The sequence below is a fragment of the Lissotriton helveticus genome, chromosome 4_1, assembly GCF_964261635.1.
Source record: "Lissotriton helveticus chromosome 4_1, aLisHel1.1, whole genome shotgun sequence".
Taxonomy (NCBI): Eukaryota; Metazoa; Chordata; class Amphibia; order Caudata; family Salamandridae; genus Lissotriton; species Lissotriton helveticus.
The window spans coordinates 56,945,453-56,970,231 of NC_136063.1; the positions used below are offsets into that span (position 1 = coordinate 56,945,453).

Consider the following 24,779-nt stretch of genomic DNA (forward strand, 5'->3'; position numbering starts at 1 on the left):
TTCGAATTTATCTAATATACGGAAAAAAATAGTCACATGTACTATATGCACTCAAGCTATTATTAATCGAATATGAGATTTACACATGAAATGGCTCTTAATACAGAAGAAAAAGTTCGAGACCATTCCATCACAGAATAAAATAATTATGAACATACCAGCGAGCAGCTAATGTCTATAAAGTATCTAAAAATAGAAATCTCAGTTCTCTAAGAATAGTTCTTACTTTAAGCAGAAGATAAGTGTCCCGAAAAATCGTAAAAATATTTTGGGGCTGCTGAAAAAATTGCTGTCCGTGAACTGGAGGGAAAATTGTTCATGGTATTTTGTTATTAAAGTTGAATGCCAAATTCAGGGAACGCCGTGTGCTAGCTTGCTCAAAAGTCTCTATTTCTGCTCTGGAGAGAACATCATATCATTTAGACTGTCGAAAAAGCTGTCAACAGCTTCCTGTGAGAGTTCCACTAACTCGGAAAAGGATGTAACCATGCATTCATGTGCATGATTGTCTCCATTGACGTTTTGATTAGTATTGCTGACAGAAGGTCGTACCTGATCGATGCTGCTTTCATCTTGAACTTCACTACCCCTTAATCGTAGCGGTGAAGTCTCCACGAATGCCGTCATCAGGATTGGCAGCCGTTGAGGGCAGCACAAAGCATGAGCCTTTATTGGGCTCAACAATGTTTCTGCATCCATTGGCGCATCCGATTGTAGCGTCAGACAGGTGTCCAACACGCATTCTTCTCCACACAGCATGCACCTTAATACAGGTAAAACACATCGATGCCACATTGGTCGAAATGAAAGAAACCAAGTCATGTTCAGGTCTCTAAGCCGGGTTAGTCCCAGGATTTTTGATATCCGGTCCCGGTATCCAATGGCTCGGATTGTTTCTTCCCTTGTCGCAGGTGTTTTGTCTGTGACACGGTTTGCCATAACGAAATATTAGGACCAAGAATAGGATTCCTGCAATTAGTCCCTAAATGAGGGGAAGTCCGCCAAAAATCGAATGGACGAAGTCTGGAAAAATACCCAGTATGGCTTTGAATGGTGTTAATGCCATTGAGAATACTGTCTTAAATACTTTTGAGACTCCACTGGTATCAGAAATATTTAAGATTTCATTCAGGATTTCTGCGAAATGCATGGGGGAATTAGTTGATAACAATGAGTGAATCTCTGCAGTCGTCCTTGCGACTAGGAGATCATACGTTTCTTTTGATGACGTGAGCCTGGTTGGCGTCTGAAGAAGCACTGTTTTCATTCTGCTTAAAGTGTCTATTCGAATAGAAGTAATTTTCAAGTTGGGCCATGCCCTTGCCTCCCTGTCTGGAAAGGAGCTGGGGCACAATAAGCGTCCACAGCACTTGACCTTCGCAGTCGTAGTTATGAGATAAGGAGTCCCGGGCATAAGACTACAGCATCTGCGGTCCACAATTAGAATGTAACTCCCATTATAGAGTCTTTGAAAAAATGGTTCTATCTCTGTTGCTGGTGTGCCTTGCTGGTGACATGAAAGGTTATTTGAGTTCCCTTCACAGGCTCCATGCAAACTAATTCCATTACACAGAAGTGTACCGCTTAGTGACATCGCACAATTATTGCCACTAAGAAACACTTTCTGTCCTTTATTACTGACACATGCATGTGAATAGGGCAAGTTCCATGTTGTCTTAATGTACCCTTTTCCCAATTTTTCGTACATGCCAGCCTGTATATATTTTTGGCAGTATTGAAACCTGAAGGTTGATATTGGAATATTAATTATCCCATGTATTATCCATTCACTGACAGGTCGTTCTGACATTGTCACTGGTAATCTCTCGAGTTTCTCAATGCTCAGGATTGTATAATCAGCACCCTTTTGTGCCATACTGATTTGTTTATCAGTAAGGTTAAAGATATTGAATAGTGACGTTGTGTTGATTAAACGCCAAGGCACATAGCCTGAACGCAGATTTTGTAACGTCCAGCCAAGCTGTACAATAGAACGCAATTGAGACTGACCGTGTTGTAACAACAGTAAGTCTTGCGATAATATGTCGATTGCTGAAGACACAATGCTGTCCAAAGAAAAAATTCTGGAGGACAGAGTCATTAACCCATTGTCCACTACAGAAAGTGATTTTTCCAAATTAATACGGTCAATTTCCCGTATACTTTCTAATGTCTCAATTTGAGTCACCTTCCAGGCCTCGTTGTAAGCTGCATATACAGAGGCTGCTATGAAACGTTTCTGACGCTGTTTGCGCGGTCCCATAATGAAATCACGCAAGTCAGCACCATCAGTAAGTAAAGTTAGGTGTTGCTTAATTTCTGTCTGTGTGGAAGTTTGTAGCCATTGAAGGCATAATTTGCCCACACTGTAGGTGGTTATTATCCCTGGGTGTTGTCTTTGGGAATATCTAGGGTCTGGCCTGGTCAATGTGAACCCCTGTGTTTTGTTCAGGAATCTATCTTGACAGTTATTAGTATCTGTGGGCCAGATTAACCATTGTTTCCAATCAGGATGTGTTCTGTTTTGGTTTAATACATAGTTTACGTCTATCTCTTCATCTGTAGAGCTATTGCTGTTCATTGTTGGCTTTAGAATAGACGGTTTATTTAAATCTTTGATTTTGGCTAGGCCAAGACAGGTAGTTTGTTGAACAGTGTCATTCAAAAATATAATGTGTTCTGGGATCATGCAGGCTCTAAACAATGATTCTATACCTTGTACTTGCCATTCTTTTGTACCCCAAACACTTTTTACTTCAACATTTTTGTCCCAATAATCAAAACCAAAAGTATTCATTTGTTCAAAAAATGAGTCTGAATATATCAATTTCGTGTTTGTTAGCATGATCTTTGTCCCTGTCTTATTTGACAATTTGAAATAAAATGTTTCAGCTTTACTTGTGTTGAACCCTGAAAAGTATGAATATTTGTCGTAAAAGGTTCTTGAGCTTCCTTTTGGAGGGGTCGCACAATGTTCCCATTGATTATAATTTAAAACATTTCTAGGTTGTGCAGATTTATGTAGAAAATGGTTACCATAGTGGTTGTAACAGTACATACTATCATAATTAGTCGAACCCTGCAAATAATCATGTTTGGTAAATTTAGCAGACATCACTAAGTCAGACATCATATCATTTATGTTTTCAAAGTCCCAATCATCAGCAAATGAGCTTGGTTTTACAAAGTCACTTAACGAGATCTTGATTTGGTGTGGATATTTCAGGATTTCAACCGGACCATACATTTCGTAGTCAGTATTGTCCCATGCTACCCCACCTGGTATAGGATTGGCTGTGAAGTTGACTGAAGAAAGTTCTCTTTTCTCGACGTGTGAAGATGTGTGTGGCTTGAGGATCAAGTTGATTTTCTGACTTGCTGTGTCCATTTTAGCATATTTTCCCTCAATGAAGCGTCCCAAAGTTAGTATCATGATGAGCCAAAGTATGAGGATAAATGCACCAAAGCCCACCCAAAATTCAATCCATGGAGAAATTAGATATGTTTCTTTCAGTTGTTTCAAAAGTTCTGTAGCTTTATCTTTAAAGGTTTTTGATGATGGCTGTGTTTTTGATTCACTTAGGTCTTCAGAGGAATCATCGAAGTTTATGAAGTAGCCGGATGCAGTTCTGTCAATCGTTCCAATTGCTTCAGGATTACTGTTTCTTGCATATTCGTTTGTTACTTCATTGTAGGTTGGTGTGTCTCTACTAAATGTTTTTATTTGGGTTGTTAGAGGTCTGAGTTCCAATGCATTGTTGCATAGTCCTTGTGTTGTTCTGTAGGCGTTTCGAATGTGATTAGCCTCTTAGTTTGGACCTCTGTATTTGTAGCAAACCTTGGTGTTCTGCTACTTATCGGGAGTCCACTTGGCCTACTGTTTGTTATCGGCCACATGATTGTGGTTTTACCAGGTCGATGGATACAACTCGGTTCTCCTTTTTACCAGCAAGCGGCGGTAGTACAACTGATCTTGTCCCGTTGATAGACAAGACAGGAACTGCTTTTCTGTAAGAAGGCCCAAATTCCTTCTTTACCGCGATCTTTTCTCTGACTAGATCCCCGACTTTTGGAATCCAGACAGGTCTTGCTGGGACAGGTGGTGGTTCTTCAGTGGTTGTTGGCTGCTGTTTCAACTTTATGTTGCTCAGGTCTTTTCTTGTTTTGTTTAAGTCCTGTAAAATAGCCAAACGATCTTTGATATCAAAGCTTTTTTCCTTCACCACTGAAGTCTGACTGTCAAGATCTAAGACTAACATCCTAGTTCCAAACAATAATTCGTACGGACTGAATCCCTTCAGAGAATTTCTTGGCAAGTTATTTAGACTACGTTGGACACTTATTAGATGTTTGACCCACCCAGCTCCCGAACCTAATACCTTTGCTGTTATAGATTGCTTTATGTCACGGTTTTTTCTTTCTACAATTCCGTTCCCCTCAGGGTGAAATGGACAAGAGTACCGCAATGTAACGCCCATGCTGACCATGGCCTCCTTATAAGCTCGAGAGCTAAATGCAGGACCCTGGTCAGAATGCAGCATGCCAATTGCGTATGTGCCGATAAAGACTCGCAAATCTTTTATAACAGTTCTGGCGTCAGCCGATCGCTGGGGCCACGTCCATATAAATCTCGTGCATGAATCCACTGCGACCAGGATATATTTATAGTTACCATCCCTTTGTAAGGGACCACAGTGGTCCAGATAAACACAGGCTAATGGTTTATCTGAGATTAGAAGGGGCGTCTGCGCTGGTCGTCTCACCGTTGATACTTTCATTCTTTGACATATTTCACATTCTAAAACATAGTTCCTTGTTTGTCTTCTCATTTGTGGCCACCAGTATCTCTGTTTTAACAATGATACTGTGGCTGAGACGCCAGCATGTACAGAAGCGAGCCCTTTGTGTGCCGCTATTATTAGTCCTAACCTTTGTTCCATGTTTGGAATTGCCCTATCCCCCACTCCAGGGATTCGAGCAAAAGGAACATTGTTTTCATCAGTTATGTATGAGTATTTTACTGGAAAGCCTTTCGGGAGTGTTTCTATCGAATCCTTTTCTGTAGCGCTGACAGCTTGTAATATCTCGCTGTCTATTTTTGTTTTCGACCGTGTGATGGCAGCTACGGAAGCCGTTTGCACAGCTGCCTTCGCGGCCTCGTCAGCCAATGAATTCCCTGCAACGTGAACGCCATCACGTTGATGACTCAGTGTATGTATCACGTGAGTCTTTGGTAGTTCTTTTTGTAAAAGAACTACTTGTTCCCAGAGCATTTTATGCTTGATTGTGCCTCCTTTTGCATCCTTAAAACCATTCTGAAGCCAGATCTGCAAGTATTCATTGTAAGACTGAACGCAATAATACGAATCGCACACTATGAGTGTGGGGAATTCTCGATCTGTATTTTCAAGCGCCATCTTGAATGCCAGTAGTTCAGCTCGCTGAGCTGTACAATCTCCCAGAGACTGTGTTTTGGTGATAGCTGGTTTAAATTTCCCTTCGTGCCAGCGACCTTTAACAATCGTGCACGCAGCACTGTAAGCTTGTTTACCCCCCACTGCGGGTTGTGCTGATCCGTCTGTGTATATTATACAGCCGTAATGTTCTAGAGGCAAAATTTCGGTCGGCGGAGGACATTCAAATTCGTATTGGAGAAATTCTTGTGTTTTTAAGTTGGGATCAAATTCGTATACCACGTCTGTTGCAGCAAGAGAATTAGCCCACTGTATCCACCTTGGATGTAGTGCTTTAGCATTCGGAATGCTTGCCTTTGTTACCGCCTCTAGGGCTGGTATCGGTGTCACGATTATTATTCGTTTACCTTGTGCCAGGGCTCGTTCTTTTGCTATAGCTGTCTGTGTTGCAGTTAGAATTTTTTCCGTTGGGCTAAATTTCATTTCAGCTTTAGTGTACAAGTGTGATTTGAATGCAATTGGTACCTTTTCTCCCTCGTTAGAGGTCAGGTATGTGAATCCGCATCTTCCTTCACAAGATTGCGTGTGTTATCACGTGTTTCTAATTTTGTTTTAATTAACATATCTGTTTGTAAGGATCTCAGAATTTCTGTGTGTATTTGAGTCCAATTGGTTCTTTTAAAATCTGGTTTTATTAGATCATAAAGGGGTTTGACCCTTTCTGCGTAATTTACAATGTATGTTCTTCCGAAATTTAGGAAGCCTAGAATTGACTGTAGGTTTTTTAGTGTTCTAGGTGCTTGGAGTACGGCACATTTCTCTAGGAAATTGTCAGCCAGGCTTTTGCCTTCACTTGATAATTCATATCCTAAGAACAGGACTGTTAGATGGGCAATTCTAGATTTTTTAAAGTTGAATTTGTAACCCTCTGCTGCGAACCCAAGTATTATGGTGTTCACTCTCTTCAAGTGAGTATCCAAGTTATCATCTGTTAGGTAGATGTCGTCGACATAAGATAATGCCTCTTCGTCATATGTTTGTAATAATTCTGTTACTCTCGCTGAGAATAATCCTGGGCTGGGCTGTTCTTGAACCCTTGGGGTAACCGACAGAATTGTTTTTGAGCGCCATTTATTGAGAACGCAGACAAGTATCTGCTCTCTGGTGCTATATTTTTTTTTTTCACAACCGTAGCTCTCTGGTGCTATATTTTGACAGAAGAATCCATTAGAGATGTCTAATGTTGTTTTGTATTTTTTGCGCACTATGTTATTCATTAGTGCTGCACTATGCGAGTTTTGTACTGCAAAAGTTTTGCAACATGAGTTAAGGTGTCTGTAATCCAAAACTAGACGATATGAATTGTCTGGTTTGGAGACAGGAAACAAAGGGTTGTTCATTTGTGAGGTGCAAGTTTCAATCACCCCCTGGTATTCTAATTGGTCTAGGATTTCTTTTACCTGTTTTTTAGCTTCTTGCTTAATTGGGTACTGCCTTTGTGCAGTAGGTTGTGATTTTAACTGGATTTTGTGAGGAGGAGAGTCCTCATCCCATCCTACGTGATTTTTATATAAAGCAGGAGCTAGAGCTACTGCCCACTTTCTAGCAAGTGTATATTTTTTATGAATTGGGATATGATTTGAGAAGGCAGGCATAATTATTTCTTCGCCATGAGGGCACTCCCTGACAAACTCTGGTGGCCAGTCTTTTTCAGCTAGAAGGATGTCATAGCCCTTGGAGAGATTATCCCAAAATAGTCCCCTTATTTTTCTAGTCTTATCCCCCCTCTATACGTAAAGTTATTTCATATATTTTGTGAGGTTTGCTAACTCTGGTGTCTGCAGTTTCCACTTGAAGATATTCATTCGTGTCCACTGTCTCCAGATGATTCATAAGGACTTTGCGAGCTATGCTCACTTCTGCTGCGCTGTCTAGCATTGCCTGAGCCCACTCTCCGTTTTTCAGCTGTGTCCTCAGTATTCTCGGCATTGTTGAATACTTTAATACTGGCTACCTTCTTTTTTGGAAATTGTAATTTCTTATTTGGAGGAGCAGGTTCCTTGTCTTTGGACTTGACGTGCCCTTCCCTGGGTTCCGATCGTCCTCTTCTTTCCGATTTCTGCGAGGAAGTCTGAAAAGATTGAGAGGGACGTGTATCAAAATCTTGATATCTATCCAGTTTTTTTATATTATCCCTATTTCTAAGGTTGTATTTTTTCCCAGAGGGCTCACTATGGGGAGACCTGTGTCCTTGGTTTGGAGATTTTTCTCTCCGCCGAGGAGACCTTCCTCTGGACTGGAATCTCTTTTCTTTCGGATTGGATTGTTTGTTTCCATCCCAGTTCTTCTTTTGTGATGTTAAATTATTTTTAATAAATATTTTTATGGACTTTCAATCAGTTGGGGTTTTACTGGTATTTCACCTAAACTATCTCTACCTAGTTCCTCATAGGATTTTTCTATGATTCTGGCAATTTCAGCTGGTTGGTCTGCTATATCTGTTTCTTTTAACCTTTGGCGGATCGCCACGTTTGCTGCTTCTCCCTTTATATTGGCTAGTAATATAGCCGAGACCTGCTTGAAGTCTTTCAGTAATTTCATACCAAGAGTTAAAGCGGGTTCTGGACCATATTCGTCTTGAATTTGTTTTAGCACATCTGGTATTACCGAGATGGATGGAACACCATGCGTTTTTGTGTAGATGGAAGCAAAGACTGTACCCCAAGTGTCACAGTCCTCCACGTGTGGTGCGATTCCCATTGGAAGACAGATAGTCAGAATCCTGTGTTTATCCACAGGAGTGGTGTCTGGAAACACCGCCTCTATTTGGGTGATTTTTTGTGCTAACCAGAATGGTATTTGTTCCCTTTTAGCTGGTACCTTACCTAGGCAGGACTGTATGTTCTGTGGTGTAATTTTATTTGTGTTCCCCTTATGAGGGGTCAGCTGTGGAATTTTAATTGCTGGTTGGATTGTTGAAGTCCGTATTACATATTGGACTAATTGTCTATGTATTTTTATTAATTGCTTTAATTGTATTAAAAGATTTGCTGCAGACATCCCATTGATGTCTGGATGTGGTGTGTATCCGGCTAGGACCGGCCACGTTGCTCCTGGTCTACCTAATGGACCGAGCCTGGTGATGTGATTGTTTTTTTTTTTTTTTTTTTTAAAACCTTTATTGTGCATGAATAAAAGAACAAATACGGGCCCACAACCGTCAGGCCGGCCACCATACTACAAAAGCACAAGCGCAAGCAATACAGTTCCCCAGCTGCAGCGAAAAACATAGCAACAATCAATGGACGTCACACTGAAGAGAGTCATGTCGCCGGGGAAAAGGAGCATGTAAGGTTGATTTTAAAGTTTTTTCGGGACTAAATATAAGCAGTGAAGAATAAGAGATAAGGAGAACTGAGTCCATACAATAGCATCACGACATGGGCGGGCGGCATCATCACTGGAAACAACAATGGAAATAAAGACTTCGAGCAGCATGGCGGTACAAAGTAAAACAACAGGATCACCAGCCAGCATGTACTCACCACAAACAGTGCCACCCCCCCCCACGAACCCCTATCGCGGACCCAGACCAGAAACAGGGTAAGAAAGCGCAGAAAGATAGAAAAATAAGGCCCATAGTAAATAAAGGAAGAAAAATAAGACCCTCCCCCCACCCTACACCAATGCGGAGGCTACGGCCTACCCCCCCCCCTGCAGAGTGTCTGTCGCCCATTAAAGAACCCGAAATACAGACAAAGAAAAAGAGAAGAAAAAGGAAAAAAGGGGAAAGAAAAGGAAAGAAGAACCCCTCACACTTGAAATATAGGGAGTAAGAAAAGAATAAACTAATCCAGTACTCCCAGAAAAGAAAAAAGATGAAAGATGGGGAGGAGCCCACCCAGTATCAAATCTCCCGGACTCCCCAGCCACATAAAACGTCTACGTCGTGCACAACAGTAGACTCGGAAGACCTATAACCAAACTCAGAATCAGTCACACCCCGATCCCCGGGCCAGCACAAAACCCACCACCCCCACGGCAAGAGCAAAGAACAGGACATAGCAATCACACTCGGAAGGGGGGGTAAAATCAGCACACCGAACGGAATCAACACAGCAGAATGTGATGCAGTCCGGGCCCCGCCAGCCAACCCAGCAAAACCCAACGAGGAAAAACCCACAACCCTGGCCCGAACAACAAATCCCCACAAGCCCGGCCATCGCTGGGAAGAGGGTCAATTCCATATGCGCTCGGTCACCCCAGCCACAGGTAAGTAGTACACTATGAACACAACAGTACAGCATCAGGCACCGGAGAAAGTGGGGAAAGTCATCTCACAGAACAACAGCACAAAACGAGGAAGCGCCCCTGCACGAGTCCCCACCCGCCAATCAAGCACATGTCCGTAGAGAAAAATTCCCCCTAGCCCTGGCCAGTCCGCAAACGTGCCCCAGAACATGGCGCCCTCAGAAGGCCCGCCCCAACCAAGACAAAGAGACAAAATGGCCGCACTCGACAAAAAGGAGAAGTCCAGAGACAAGATGGTGGTCGCCAGTCCCAAACAGCGCCATCAAACAAAAGGAGCAGCGTATCCAAAGCGGCAGTGCGTTGCAAAGTACAGTGCATCGACGTCGTCACTAGAGAGGCACAGTCAGCCAGGATGTCCAAATGTTGTATCAGCGGCTCCATGAACGCCGAGGTTGCAGGTAGCAGTAAGGCGACAGACAATGTAGCAGTGCTAAGGTAGACAGATCGCAGTCCACACACAGTACCTCCGTCAGGAAGCCGCTCCGGCACACACTCTCGCGGCAACAATGTATCACCGGCAGAAAGCAGCTGAGGCTGAACAACGCAGCAAGGAAAGCGGATTGGGAAAGTATAATCCGATCCAAATGCAACTCCATCCAGCTTCTCCCCCAATAGTCGTGAGCACACACGCCATTCGTCTCTCAGTTGATAAAGAGCGATGAGAACCGAAGCGTAGGTCAAAGCCGATTGATTCCCCATTACCTCCACTTTGCGAGGAGCGGCATACAGGTCAACATCCCACTCGGGTCCGCGCTGGGCACAACATGCCGTAGTCGAGACGCCATCCGCCATCGCCACAGGGGAGCCAGCCGCCATTGCAGTGCCGTCAGGGGGTTAACAAAGATTCCCAGGCAGGATCAGCGCTATGCTGCAGGGGTCAATTCCCCCGGGACTGTAAAGGTCCGTAATTGTGAATAGCACACAGCGCAAAATCCCCTTCCGACCGGCCAAGGCAGAGGCAGGCTAAGTAATGAGCCCCGGTAGCTGGAACATCGCCAAAGTTAAGAAAACAAGGCACGGCTCACCCCCAGCGTCAGCAGACGGAGAGCAGTGAAGTAGACTCCCAGCCGGTCAAAATTCACCCTCCACGCAAGTGCCCGGTCAAGTGACCTCGCGGCTCAGAACACAATGCAGGATGTCCACTCCGCTCCTGTATGTGCGACCCCCGCAGCTGCAGTCATCACGGGCAGCGCGCTGCGAACACAGATCCGGTTCCAGGGCTAGGGCAGACCTCGGCAGATCAGCTCGACGGAATCCCAAGTTAGCAGGCATGTAGGGACACCGGAGGGACACCTACGGCATCAGTACACATTCCCCGACATCCCGCCGGTGCACAATCGCAGGATAATCGACAGGATAGCTGTGAGGAAAACAAAGGCTCGGGGAGCCGGGAGATCACCAGTCCGTCTCCGCCGCCATCTTGGCTCCTCTCCCCGGTGATGTGATTGTTGTGTTTTAGGGCGCCATTAAACAAGAGCAGGTGCTCTTGAAATTTAAGTGGTACTTCCACCTCCTCGAAAGGAGTGTATTCTTCAGGAGGTTCCTCTGTTTTGTAATGGTGGAAGACCTTTGTTACAGCGTTTTCTGCAGGAAAGTGTATCCATGAATAGAACACCTCTGTCTGCCGATATTCGTGTGCCTCTATTACGAATATGACTGTGCCACCTCTAGGTGTCAGTCCATTTTCTATAAGTTTTAAAGTTATAGATTTCCTTGTGTTGACCGGGATGAGTATTAAATCCGGGCTGCTTCTTGCATAGTATTATCAGCTGCTACGAGTTCAGCTGCTACTCTAGCTATCTCTCTTTCTTCTTCAGTATCTGACATTCTACTGTCAGGAAGGTTATTTTGTTTGTTTGCAGATCAGGTTTCTTATGGAAGCAAAGATTAGATGCACAATATTTTGGAACAGTGTATCCTTCAACGTTGACTAAACCAAGAACCATACATAGGAGTTTCCTCCTGCGAGGTTTGGCGGATATGACCTTTCACCCACTCCAGACGTCTTTGGAGTATTTATGGGAAAAAAGGGGTCTGAGTGAAAAAGCACGACTGAGTTACTCTAATGTCTTGCGTTAGTTTTATCGCCTTTCCAAACGTTTGGGCGCCATGTAGTGTAGTTCCTATTATCCCAATAGGCTCTGTGCATTGGAATAATACCTTCAATAGTATAGGCCTAGACCAGACGTTAACTAGGTCTCTAATGTCGATATTAGACTTAAAGTTTTGGGTTTGCCAGCTAGCTCAGAGTTCACTAGAAACTTTCTCGAATAGGCAAGGAGGAGTTGAACCTCCCTGGATAGACAAGAAGGGATTTAGTTTCTGACAACCATAGAACATGACAACTTTGCTCTCCCCTAATCAAGAGTGTATCTCTAGAGTCGTGTGAAAACAAAAGACAACTTATTTTACTCAATCAGTACGTGCATTCTTAGTCTCACCAGATTGTAGAGAAAAGGAAGAGACGGGCGTGTTCAATAAAAGATGTTATTTATTGATCAGTCTCTTTTCTCGTACAAGAGAAATGGATCGATATTATCGCAATACTTATGGTTAAGTAAAGTGCATACAATAAAAGCAGAAGTATAAAATAATACTGTAAAAACATTTATATGGTTTCTAAGCCATATGCAGGTTTAAAATTGATAAAATAGATACATACACATATATATTTGACTAATCGTACTCAACTGGTGTTTCTACCTACGCCTACCCCGGTGTACCTGACCTAAGCCTAATACGTGGGCGGGAATAGAAAGTAACAGTTTAAGTTAAGTTTGTTTTGCCAAGTGACTGACTCAAGAATTCTCTGTGAGGGGTTATTCAGTTCTGTACCTGGAATTTAGGATGAATGAGGGATGGTATCTCTCGTCTCTGGTCTCGATATTCCAGGCTACCTGCGAGGGCTACCCGGAAGCGCCGGAGCTTGATTTCTCGGCAGGAGAAAGCAGCGTCTCATTCTCAGCGCGTCAGGAAGGCGGGGCTGCGCCAGCGGGGTCTGCTCTGCTCTGGGCTTTGGCAAGTCTGGCTGCTCCGATCTCGTCACCACCGCGTGTGTTTGCTTAAGGCAATACCGGTAATATTTATACCTGTAAGGTGCCGAGATTGGATAAGGATGGACATAGATACGTCAATAAGGATGTCATACGACTTGGTCGTTAGCACATTCTTTTGCTGAAGTTCTCGATGAAATCAGAACAATGGCCGCAGGGTTTTTCCCAGGTTGTCATAGGTTTGATTTGTTTTGAGAACTCCGTATGCCTTATCAGGGGCTGGAGGAATATCGCTTGTCTAATTAGATGGCAAGCGTTATGACATAATCAGATAACACGTTCCTGTGCCGTGGTGTGGCTTCATCAGATAACGGTTTCTGCATCATGGGATGGCTGCTAGTTAACTTGTTAACCAGAACAGGGTCAGGAATAGGGGGATCGATACAGAACCTATAGGAATACATCACACTTTAACAACTTTGAAGTGGGAAATAGGGACGAGAGCGATCACAGACCACTGAGGGTATCTCTTCAGCAAAACGGGGAACCTGCAAAACAACTGGAAACATTGGGGGTTTCAACTGGAGATGAGCACCACAAAGTTTTGAGCAGAATAAAATGGTCCACAAATCTAGGTTCAAAACTCCTGGAGTAGATACATAAAGAGTCGAGCTCCACAGACTTTAAGTACTGTATCCCACCCAGTTCAGGGTGAGGAGAGGGTCAATCCTCTACCAGGGCTCTGCCTGTAGCCTCTGGGGGGTCCCCGGCAAAAGAAGGGCTGTAAAACAGTGTCTTATGAATATACATGGAAATCCTGAATAAGAAAAACAAAGAATCACTGACCATGGGGCCCTCTGAGGAATTGCCTAAAAGTAGATGGTCCAGTGCATTGTGAAGAAAGTATTCCTGACCTCCAGCAAGCTTAGGCAGATACCATTTTCCCCAGACCTCCAGACATTCAATTGTCATCTTTCTGGACTTACCTTTACAAAGAATGGTTGGTGACCATTCGATTACCACCCCCTTTACTCAACGCTGCAACAAGGGGGAACCATGCAACACCTTCAGAACCACGGCATCCGTTTTCTGCCCTGAAACATCTAAGAGGCAAACCCATTCCTCACACGGCTTCCGCTTCAGCAGCAAGGAGATCCAAGACAACCCTGCCCCCAGGCCTTTTGTGCCATATAATATTTGAACTGACTGTTATGGCTTTGTTTTGGAACCCACGTTGCCTTATCCCTCTGTGGGTTCCATATAACTCGACTTACAAGTGACCGACTGTCACCAGTGTTTAGTGTACTACTGCTTTTTCCCAATGACCACAATGATAAAATCCGGTTGTAGGCATCCAACTGTGTTCATTTTAGTGTCTAAAAATATATTCAAATATGTTTCAATTTTATGAATTGGTGTTACTTATAGTCATTATGGTACTCCTAAATCCTAACACATGTTCCTCTAGTAAAGCCTAGCTGCTATTTATCACAACACTAGGACATAATACTCCACTTTCCTACACCTGGTATTAAAATCAGAGTCTGAGTCTCTGTCAAAATCAAGGTAACTTTATTGAAGCATAAAACAACATCCCACAGCAAGTAGCTCAGAGGAGAATTATGAACTGAAAGTTATAGAATGTTTCTGAGCACGACAATGTTCCAAGGCATACTACTTCCCAAACCACTCCAGATGGGGTGTGCAAATAAACTTATCTTTACTACTGGGGAGGCTGAACACTGTCAGCATTGCATTTCAGACCCACACATGGTCCGGTCTCTGTCTCTAGGACTAATGTCAAAACTGGTTCCAAATCCAGTCCTTTCCGAGGAGTGTTAATAAACGCACGCTCCTTACCTAAACACAAAACCAAAATTGCTTTGATTATTGAAACTCTTATCTTAGACTGCCTCTTTGTCACTGAGATATGGGCCAGGGAGAACTCTGGTCCAGACCTAGCAGATGCTGTCCCACCTGACTATATCATTCTCAGATGTGACCGCCTTGACCGTAGAGGTGGCAGACTGGCCTTGGTAGCTCGGAGTTCTCTTAGATGCACTCTGTGCATGATGGATGGTGACTCTGGCACGCCATTGGAGGTAGTTTTGTTTGGGATTAAGCTATTCAATAATTATAACTTCTCAGGACTCCTTGTATACCGCCCGCCTGGCCCTAGAACCAGGTTGACAGAGTCATGGTGTAAAATATTGGAACCATTTGTTTCCTCCACTAATCTTACCATATTAGGGGATTTTAATTCCAATCTAGAAAACAAACAAGATAAAGATTCAGCGTTTCTCCTTGAGCTCATGACATCTCTTGGATTTGAGCAAATAAATCTCCAACCCACTCCGCCAGCCACACTCTGGACTGCATTTTCATCAACCGCAACAATTTACGGATAGAGGCTGTTCAGCCTCTCAGCTGGGTGGATCATTGGTTAATTGAATTTAGAGCCTGTCCCACCCTTACCATTACCGGGAAGGAGAGCTCTATTCTGAGAACCTTTCATTATAGGGGTCTGAAGAAGCTCACAGTTACTAAATGGGAGTCTGCTTTGTGTACAGGCTGGGAGAGGAAGCATACTCTCCCAGGCTGTGGTGTGGCTCACTGGTTAAAGGCGGCAGACCCGGAAGCAGAGAATGGCCCGGGACCAGGGTTCAATTCCCGACGCGGCAGGGTCGTGGACCAGGGTCAGCGGACTCGACAATTCTCGCCTCGGCGCCTACTCTAACCAGGGATCACACTCGGCAACTCTGGGCATTAAGCTTGCCTCATCTCTACAACGGCCCCCCACAGACGCCGGGGATGCCTGGTTTCACCTTGGAGATACCCAGAAGGGACCATCTCACAGGGAAAGCCAAGACGGGATCCCCAGCGGTCTCCAGCGCCGGGACGCTTACGGGCAGCCGTGCGCTTTACAAATCCAACACATTTACACATTTACATTTACATACTCGGCTCTCTTCCACGGCCAAGGGTTTCCACAACTGGACTAACAAGACTCTTGATATTGCTGCCCCTTTTAAAAACTACATCACTCAAAGCCCCATCAGTCCCACGCTCTCAGAAGAGATCAGATCCCTTAGGCAGGAGTGCTGCAGGCAAGAACGTAAATGGCGTAGGGACCCCTGTTCTAGGAAAAAGGCTAAGCAGAAATCCCTGCTACAGAAATACAAATATGCAGTTTTTCAAGCCAAATCTGCTTCTTTACTGAAAAGAATCTATCTAGTATGCTCTTCGGGGTCATCAAGGAGACCTCTGAGCCACCAGAAAATCAGTCACTAACCCCCTCCCAAGATTTTTGTGATAGCGTAGCTACCTACTTTCAAGACAAGGTCCTGAAGATCTTCCAGGAGTTTAGTCCTACTAAAACTGAAGACCCTAATGCCAAAAAGGTTTCTCAGGCCAGCGAGAGGCATGTAGTTAATTCCTGCCCTCCTTCCACAGCCCAGCATCCAAATGATGCTGAGGAGACCTATCAGGACAGTGAGAAGCTTGCCCTTCCTTCCATCCCTCAAATTACTTCTCAGCAAACCAAAGATCTTATAATGGGCCTTAAATCCAGTGCACCCTCTGACCCCAGTATGCCCTCCTTACTTACGTTGGTTCCTGACCCAGTAGCCAATTTCCTGTGCCAGGTTGTCAACAGTCTTCTATCCAGGAACTACACGGACACCTGGAAGGAGGCTATTGTCTCATCACTCCCCCTCGGAGCTGAAAAATTATTGCCCTATCTCCCTTCCAACCCGCCCCGCCAAGATTGCAGAGAAATTCATAAACACTGTTTCTGATGATCCATGTGGATTCCCAGGAGTGCTTAGACCTCTCTCAGAATGAGTTTTGCGCTGGTCACAGAACCAAGTTTGCCCTTATAGCCACTGACCATACCCACATGCAGGTGGATCAGGGAGGCTTTGCGGTGCTGATTACGCTCGACCTGTCAGCAGCTTTCCATACAGTCTCCCTGATGAGCATGGTGCAGCGTCTGCAGGAAGTGGGAGTTGGGGATAAAGCTCTTCAGCTCCTCCATTCATTCATGCCGGGAAGAAGGAATATCATCAGCTGAGGAGGATTTAGAGCCAAGGCTTTCGGCCTTCAATGTGGGGTCCCTCAGCACTTCTCCCCAAGCCCCACCTTATTTAACATGTGACACCCCTGGATGAGCTGGTGAGATCATTTGGGTTTCAGGTGATCTCGTACGAAACTCGAATCATTGTTTCCATCTTTAATGATTTGCAATTCAACCAGTGTATGGCACGCATTATCTGCTGGATGAAGGGTAACTCCCTTAAGATCACTGCTGATAAGACCGAGATACTGGTTTTTGGCTTACAGAACTCTATCTGGTCAAGTGCCTGGTACCCTGCAGATTGTGGTCCCCTTCATGTCTCAGCTAAGACGGTTACAAATCTAGGGGTCAGTTTTGATGAGTCTGACCTTTGATGCTCAGGTCAAAAGTATGGTGAGCACCTGCTTCTATATACCAAAGATACTCAGAAAGGTGTTACCCTGTATCCCGCCTAATTTAAATCAGTTGACCATCATGGCACTTATCACCGCCTGTCTTGAGTATTGCAATGCTTTATGCCTTATCAATGCAACTTCACTGAACAAAATCCAGGTTGTTCAGAATGCAGCAGCAAGGCTGATCCTGAACATTACAAAGCAACTATCTGCCAAGGAGGGGGTCTCATGCCTTGCACTGGCTACCCATTAAGCAGGATATCTCCTTCAAGGTTATGAGCACAGTGTAAAAAAAAGCCAGGCATAGCTAAGGCTCGCTGTAGTTGAAACCCAAGTTCCAATGCTATACTCCCAGGAGAGGTCATCTTCCAACCAGAAGAAATTGATCTCTCCAGCTACTGCAGGGCCAGGTGGGGTGGGAGCTCCTACTTGGTGGCGGCCGTTAAACTTTGTAACTCCCTGCCTTCCCCTTTTCCAAAGCGGACTCTCTTTCCATTTTTAGAAAGCTGCTGAAAACATGGCTTTTAGTTGGCTGTCTTACGCTCGTCCCTTCACCTCCGCCTGTTTAGTGCCTTGACACCCTTGGGTTTTAGTGCGCTTTATAAACTTTATGCTATCCTATCATATCTTAGTATGCTGATAGGAATATACTAGCAAGACTTACAGGAGCTTCACAATATCCTTTGTACTTTTTGACCATAAACCAGTGTTGTGCAGTATCTAGTAATACAACATTTTGACAATTTGACTAACTCATTACAGCTTGCCTTGATGATATCCTCCTGATATAGATGCACTTTTCTGTTATCATAAACCCAAGCGGAGTACAGTTTAGTACCAGGCTCTCTCCTTTCTTGAGATGCAGAAGGGACTACAACAGTCACTGTATAGGGGTAGTTTGGTATCTCAGCCCACAGTTCAAAAACTATTGACACAGGCTGTTGGACCTTGCCCTTTTTGCAGGATTAACTTTTTTGTATTCTCCTCCTATTTTTCTGTCCCTCTTGTTGCAGACTTCCGTACTATGGGCACTTTACCACTGCTAATCAATGCTAAAATGCATGTGTTCCCTCCTTTAAACATCATTTGATCGGTTTACACCTGTATAACACATTTAATTTACATATGAGTCCCTTGTACAGTGGTATCCCCTATACCCATGTCCTATAAATTAAAGGCTAGCAGTGGGCCCGCAGCACTACTTGGCCACCCACATAAGTAGCTTTTCAAACCTGTCTCAGGCCTGTCACTGCAGAATTTACTGCCACTTTGACTTGGTATTTAAAACTACTTGCTAAGCCTTAAAGTCCCTTTTTATTACATATGGGTCACCCATAGGTTGATCACTAGGTACCCCTATGGACAAGGTGCTGTGTAACCTAAAGCTTGGACATGTTGCCTTATTATGTGACATGTCCTAGTAGTAGCAAACAGCCTACTTTGTTTCTCACTACTGTGAGATCTACTCCTATCATAGGCAAGCATTGGGAATTTCCTTATATGTGCTTATGTGGTAATTCCTGATATGAAAAGAGTGATGTTGTCATGTTTGGTATGTTTAGAATGGTAGTGAGAAATCCTGCTTAATGTGTAGTTAGATTTTACATTACTATTTTGGAAATGCTACTTTTAGAAAGTCTGCATTTTCCTGTGCTTATATCTACCCCCAGAATCATCAAAGTCCTTTTTTGTGAGTCCTTAATAGCGATTTTTAAGGAATCACTATTAAAGACTCGCAAAACGGGATGCATATAGAAATCACAATATTTTTTGCGATTTCTACTGCTTCCTTATTTGCGATTCGCTAATTGCTAATCGCAAATAAGGAATGGCTGTCCATTCATTCCTATGGGCCTAAAGGCCCATAGGAATGAATGGGGAGTCATTCCTTATTTGCGATTAGCAAATAGCGAATCGCAAATAAGGAAGTGATTTCAAGGGTGCCAGGGTGTCCAAAGGACACCCTGTAGCACCCCTGAAATGGTAATGTACACTGGTGTTGCGCACACACATGTCCAAAGGACATGTGTGTGTGTAACATACAACATGGAAAAATGCACTAAAGTGCATTTTTCTAAGTTTTCGCAATTTACCACGTAGTTAGACTTCGCGACCCCAGATTGTGAATTCGCAATTTTAAAATTGTTCATGAATTGCATTTAAGGAATCTCAAATTGAGATTCCTTAAATGCAATTATTCGCAATTTAGCAATTTCTAGAATTGCGATTTTTGCATTTGGGATGATGAATCCCAAATTCAAAAATAGCGCTCGCAAAGGGCCAGATTCTCAGAATCTGGTCCTTTGCGAGCCGATTTTGGCTTGATGAATCTGGCTGCTCGTCTTTTTGCAATCTGACTCCAATCCACGTCTAGGGCAGAGTGACAGCTGCACTTTGTGCATACTTTCTGGACAGCCCTCAAATGAGAAGGGTTGGGTGTGACAGGTTTACATCTGCATACCTATAGCCTTCCTGGACTGGGAGAGGAGAGCGGCATTCACACTTTACATTTGTATAGGCTGTGTACTGCCCTCACACAAAGGGATGATTTACCCTCATGAAGCCACCATCATGTATATCAGAAATATTATCTCACTCATTCACACTTTCCCCCTAAGTTCATGATTTCTACTTCCATTATAAAACAAGACTCAACGTTCTTAGTTAATATTTACATACACGCATTAGTTGCACTTGCCTTCATTTTACTGTCATTTTATTTCTCCTTTAATCACTTGTTCAACATTTTTCCTCTTTTATTTAATCCGGGACATTCACTGCTGAAACTCAGGTTATTGCAATCATACTGTAGTGCCCATTATGGACTGTGCACAGACTGTGAATATGTTATTGAAGAAGAAGAAGACACGTAGATCAGTATTAAGAAATGGTCACTAACCCGCCTGCAATGAGTTCAACGCTGGGATAAGCCGGGTTGTTGTTAGGGGCAGCTACGCACCTCTCTGCCCTTAATGTAAATTTGTCTCCATCATGGAATGTAGTTGAAATACCAATGTAAAGCGGTGTGCCCACTGTCATGGTGTCATCTTCTGTGAGCGGATCAGTAAAGGAATTAGACTTGAAGGCAGCCATGGTGGCAGTAGTTTGTCCAGAGCCATTCACTGATGGTAAAGTACCTATGCTGGATATAGAAAAAAGAGATTTCAGGATACGTACAAGAGAGTTTATGCAAATTATATGAAGAGATTTATGATTTATTAATTTGAATTATTGATTGACAAAACCAGAGTGCTTTAGTTCTTAAGAAAGAGGCTTGAGGACAACTTACGGGACTATAGATGATGCGCCTGATTCAGGGGAGTTACAGACCCTGAGTTATTTAAAGGGAGATGTTTGTGCTGATTTTAACAGAAGGGCAAGGGAAGACATACATCTGAGGATTAAAAGAACTGTGCTGTTCTCAATGGAATTTATGAAATATAAGACTAGATCATACAACATATTTGACTGTTGCATTTAGATGTCCTTGCTGTAAAGAGATTCCTTGCTGCATACAACATTTGCCACATTACTATAAAACTAGTTCTTCACCAGGGGATTTCTTTTCTTCTCACATACATCAAAGGCTGAATATTTCTGAGCATGAGCAAGATCCAGGAATACACAAATATAAAGATAGTTTCTCATATTTTTAACGCAATCAATAAACAAATACATACTTTAACAGCTACGTGTAATGTTTTTATTTCAATCCAATGCGATTGGCTGAGAAAAACCACTCAAAATAGGACAAGTAACACAAAATAAAAAAAAATGTAAGCGGTGTTGCAATGTAAATAGTACACCAAGCACAAAACACAACTGAACCTTTTAAGAACCCTAGGATCCACTGCTTTATTATCATGACCGGCAGGATGATCATTGCCAAATTTCTATCATGCCCTGCAGGGTGATAGTTCGGCAGTAGCTTGTTTTCAACACAATTGTTAGACCTATCAACCTTGGGATGCTCTTCCCCCTAACTTTTTGCCTGCTTGCCTCCAATATTGATGAATTCTTTTTGTTGGCCTTAGGACTCTGAGTACCTAATCATTGCCAACCAGTGCTAAAGTGCAAGTACTCTCACCCCTAATCATGGTTTGATTGCCCTATGCACAATTGGCATATTTAAATGAATTGCTACTAGTGGACCTGCTGCACTGAATGTGCCACCCAGACAAGTAACACTTTCAGCTGGGACGGCAGTGGAGGTCAGGCTACTGTGAGTCCACCAAGACCATCTATAGAAATGCTCTGAAAGAAATCCACAACCTGATCAGTGTAGCTAGAAGGGAGTACCTGGAAGATTGCATTTACATGGCTGACCACTCTACTAAAGACGTATTCACAGTGGTCAACTCCTTCCTCAAACCTAGAGCTGTAGAGACCACTGTGCAACCTTCACTCTCTCAGTGCGTAAGTTTCTCCAGACTGAGAAATGTGACAATAAGGAAGCACGAGTTACCAAGCTGTCTCTTATGGAGTTTACCACTATCTCACAACAGGTCACCCCAGCAGACATTTTAGATGTAAATCAGGTACCTGATGATCCTTGCCCCCCCCTAACTTTGGAATGTGTTGGCTCACTCCCTGTCGCACACTCTGATGAGCATCTGGAACTCTTCCCTGACGTCTGGCACTTTTCCAGATATCTGCAAACACGCTACTCTCCTCTCGCTGAGGAAAACACTAAATGGGGATCCTGGGGATCTGACCAATTACAGGCCCATCTCTTTGCTACCAGCACCTGCAAAGATGGTGCAGCGGCAAATGTCCAGCTTTATCTACAGGGAGGGCATCTTACATGATACCCAATCTGGCTTCAGGTAGGAATTTAGTACAGAGACAGCCCTCCTGGAGGTAGCTGAGTTATTTAGGTATAGTAAGGTGAACAAGGGTACCCCATTGGTAGGACCAGGGGTCATAAGTGTAGTTAAAAGAACAAAGGTCTGGGAGAGGCCACAGAGGTCCGCAGGTAGCTGGGGCTACTATTATTCAAAGTGTAGCTTACGTCTAGGTTTTAGTAATGAAGAAGGAGTCCAGGTTGAACCAGAAAAAAAGTATGTAGGGACACAAGGTTGTATGAATGACATTGCATTTAATAACATCATAAGCTGAGTATCATCCACTTTTAAGTAGCTAGTCCTGGTGCTCACACATATACAGTGAAAAGTGCCTGAAGTGATAGGTGCTGGTGACTTAAAATGTACATCACATTAACAACATTGTACAAAACTCCAAAAGCATTATGCTATGTTAAAGGAGTTTTGGTTGTGAGAGTCGACTGCGTTCAATCTCCTTATTAAGAAATCATCATCAGTACGAGAAGACGTGTGAGCCGGTAGGATGTGGAAGCGAGCGGTCCACAGTTTCTATGACCTTAAGGGCTAGATATCCAGTATTCAATCAAAGAATCTTTGCATTCAATTACGGGGGCAATTGTAAGAGAAAATGGGGAGCGGATCTGGGCTGGGATTCCATGGATTCAATGAGGATTATCCAGACTGCCTGAGTGCGGCGTGTAGTTAGCTGAGATGAGGCGGGTCCGGGTAGTTGAGATGCGAGCAACAACCAGCTACCGGTGCTCGAGGCAGCAAGCGCGGGTGAGTCAGGCGGCAGATTCAGGGGCATCCACGATGTTGGTGCTCCTGGATCTGTTGGCTGCATTTGACACCCTCCACCACACCTTGTTGTCTGAGAGACTGTAGGAAATGGGCATTGGAGGCACGGTTCTGGCTGAAATCCTAAATGGATAATCACGCACAGAAGGTTGCACTAAAACCATTTATTTCTAAGCCAACACGGCTCTGGTGTGGAGTCCCCCAGGGGTCAGCAATGAGCCCTCTCCTGTTTAATCTGCCGTGGCTCCATTGTTCACCCTGATAGCCAACTGAGGGGTAAAAGAGATCTCCTATGTGGTGACACCCAGTTGGTCTTCACTATTAAAGAACAGACCGAGGTCACATTTGAGAGTTTCAAGGGGTGCCTGAAAGACATTGCATTGTGGATGAACAACAACAAACTCAAGCTCAACACAGGAAAGACATAGGTGCTGTTCTTCAGGAAAGAGCAACCCCCTGCTCCGGATCTCTGGTAGCCTATAGAAATGGGTCCCCCTCCCTCCCAGGACAATTGTATAAAAAACCTGGGCATGAAGTGGGAGTCTGACCTCTCATTTTCGGCTCAGATGGGTCAGGTGACACCCATCTGCTTCTGTAAACTGAGAAATGTGAAGACATTTCTGCATCTGCTGCCTGAGGATTTCCGGAAAAGCATAGTACATGCCTAAGTGACATCCGGGCTGGACTATGCTAACAGTCTTTACCTGGGTCAGCCTAAGTACCTGATTAAGCGCCTGCAGATGGTGCAAAATTTGACTGTGAGACTGATCAGGCGTGTGTCCATTTGCGAGCATATGTCTCCGCATCTAAAAGCGCTTCATTAGCTTCCAGTGGCCAAAATAATGTAATTTAAGCCCTTGAAGCTGGCATTCGGAGCCATGCATGGAAAATGTCCCAGTTACCTAAAACACAGACTATGTGGATATAAGCAGTCTAGATCCTTGAGGTCCAATTCGCAAACTTTACTGTGCATTCCCCGTTTCAAGAAGGCTCGAATGGAGGCAGATCTTTTACGCTTGGTGCAGCAAATCTGTGGAACTCCTTGCATAGTAACTTCTGCACCCTAGAAACAGAGACCCTCTTCTGGAAAATGGTTAAAACCTGGCTCTTCAGGGTAGACTAAAGGCCCGATGGCTTGACTTTTAGCTGTCCATCGTTGCACTAATGTCCGTTTTAATGCCGGCACACCTCTTTTTGAGGTAGCTGTCGCGCTTTACAAGTGTCTGTATTATTATTATTATTATTATTAACCATGTCTCAGGCCTGCCACTACAGATGATGTGTGTGCAGTTTAAACCTCTTGGCAAACCTTAAACAGACATTTTATTACATATAGGTGAGCTCCAAGGTAGTCCTAGGTTGCCCAAAGAGCAGACTGTTGTGTAATCCAAACTTAGGAGAAGTAAGTTTAGGTTCCTCATGTCCTGGTAGTGAAAAACACCCACATTCATTTTTTACTCCTTTGAGGCCTACCTTGCTCATAATTTAGCATTGGGAAGTCCTTAATAAACATTATAAGCTATAATTACTGATTGAAAGGGAGTAGGTCTATCATGTTTCATATCACTGGAATGGTAATGATAAATACTCTTTGCTGGTAAATACTAATTTACTATTACCCTTTTAGAAATGACAATTGCTTAGAAAGTTGGCATTTTTCTGCTTTTAGCCAGGCATGCCTGCAATCTGTCTCCAATACAAATCAGGGTGGGTGACAGATAGACTTTGTGCATTCCCTCTAAAGAGCCACACACAAAGGGAGCTTATGTATGACTAAGTGGCCATCTGCATCATGATGGGCCATCCTGGACAGGATGAGAGGGAGGACTTGACACTTACACCTGAATAGGATGTGTCCTATCCCCACACAAAAAGGTTGCAAACCCCCCTCTAGTGAGTCTGGAGCTAGAGTTGGGAGGGTAGACATCTGTGCACTTCAAAGCCCTTCTTTGAAGTTGTCCCACTTCAAA

General features: G+C 43.8%; 1 protein-coding gene across 1 annotated transcript in view; it reads right to left on the reverse strand.

Moving 5' to 3' along the window:
• LOC144827853 (pancreatic secretory granule membrane major glycoprotein GP2-like) overlaps positions 1-24,779 on the reverse strand; it is a 200,525-nt gene that overhangs the window by 118,517 nt on the left and 57,229 nt on the right. The window contains exon 5 of the mRNA XM_078686017.1: positions 20,088-20,330. Within this exon, the coding sequence (XP_078542143.1) occupies positions 20,088-20,330 (243 nt within the window). The remainder of the gene's footprint in view (positions 1-20,087; positions 20,331-24,779) is intronic.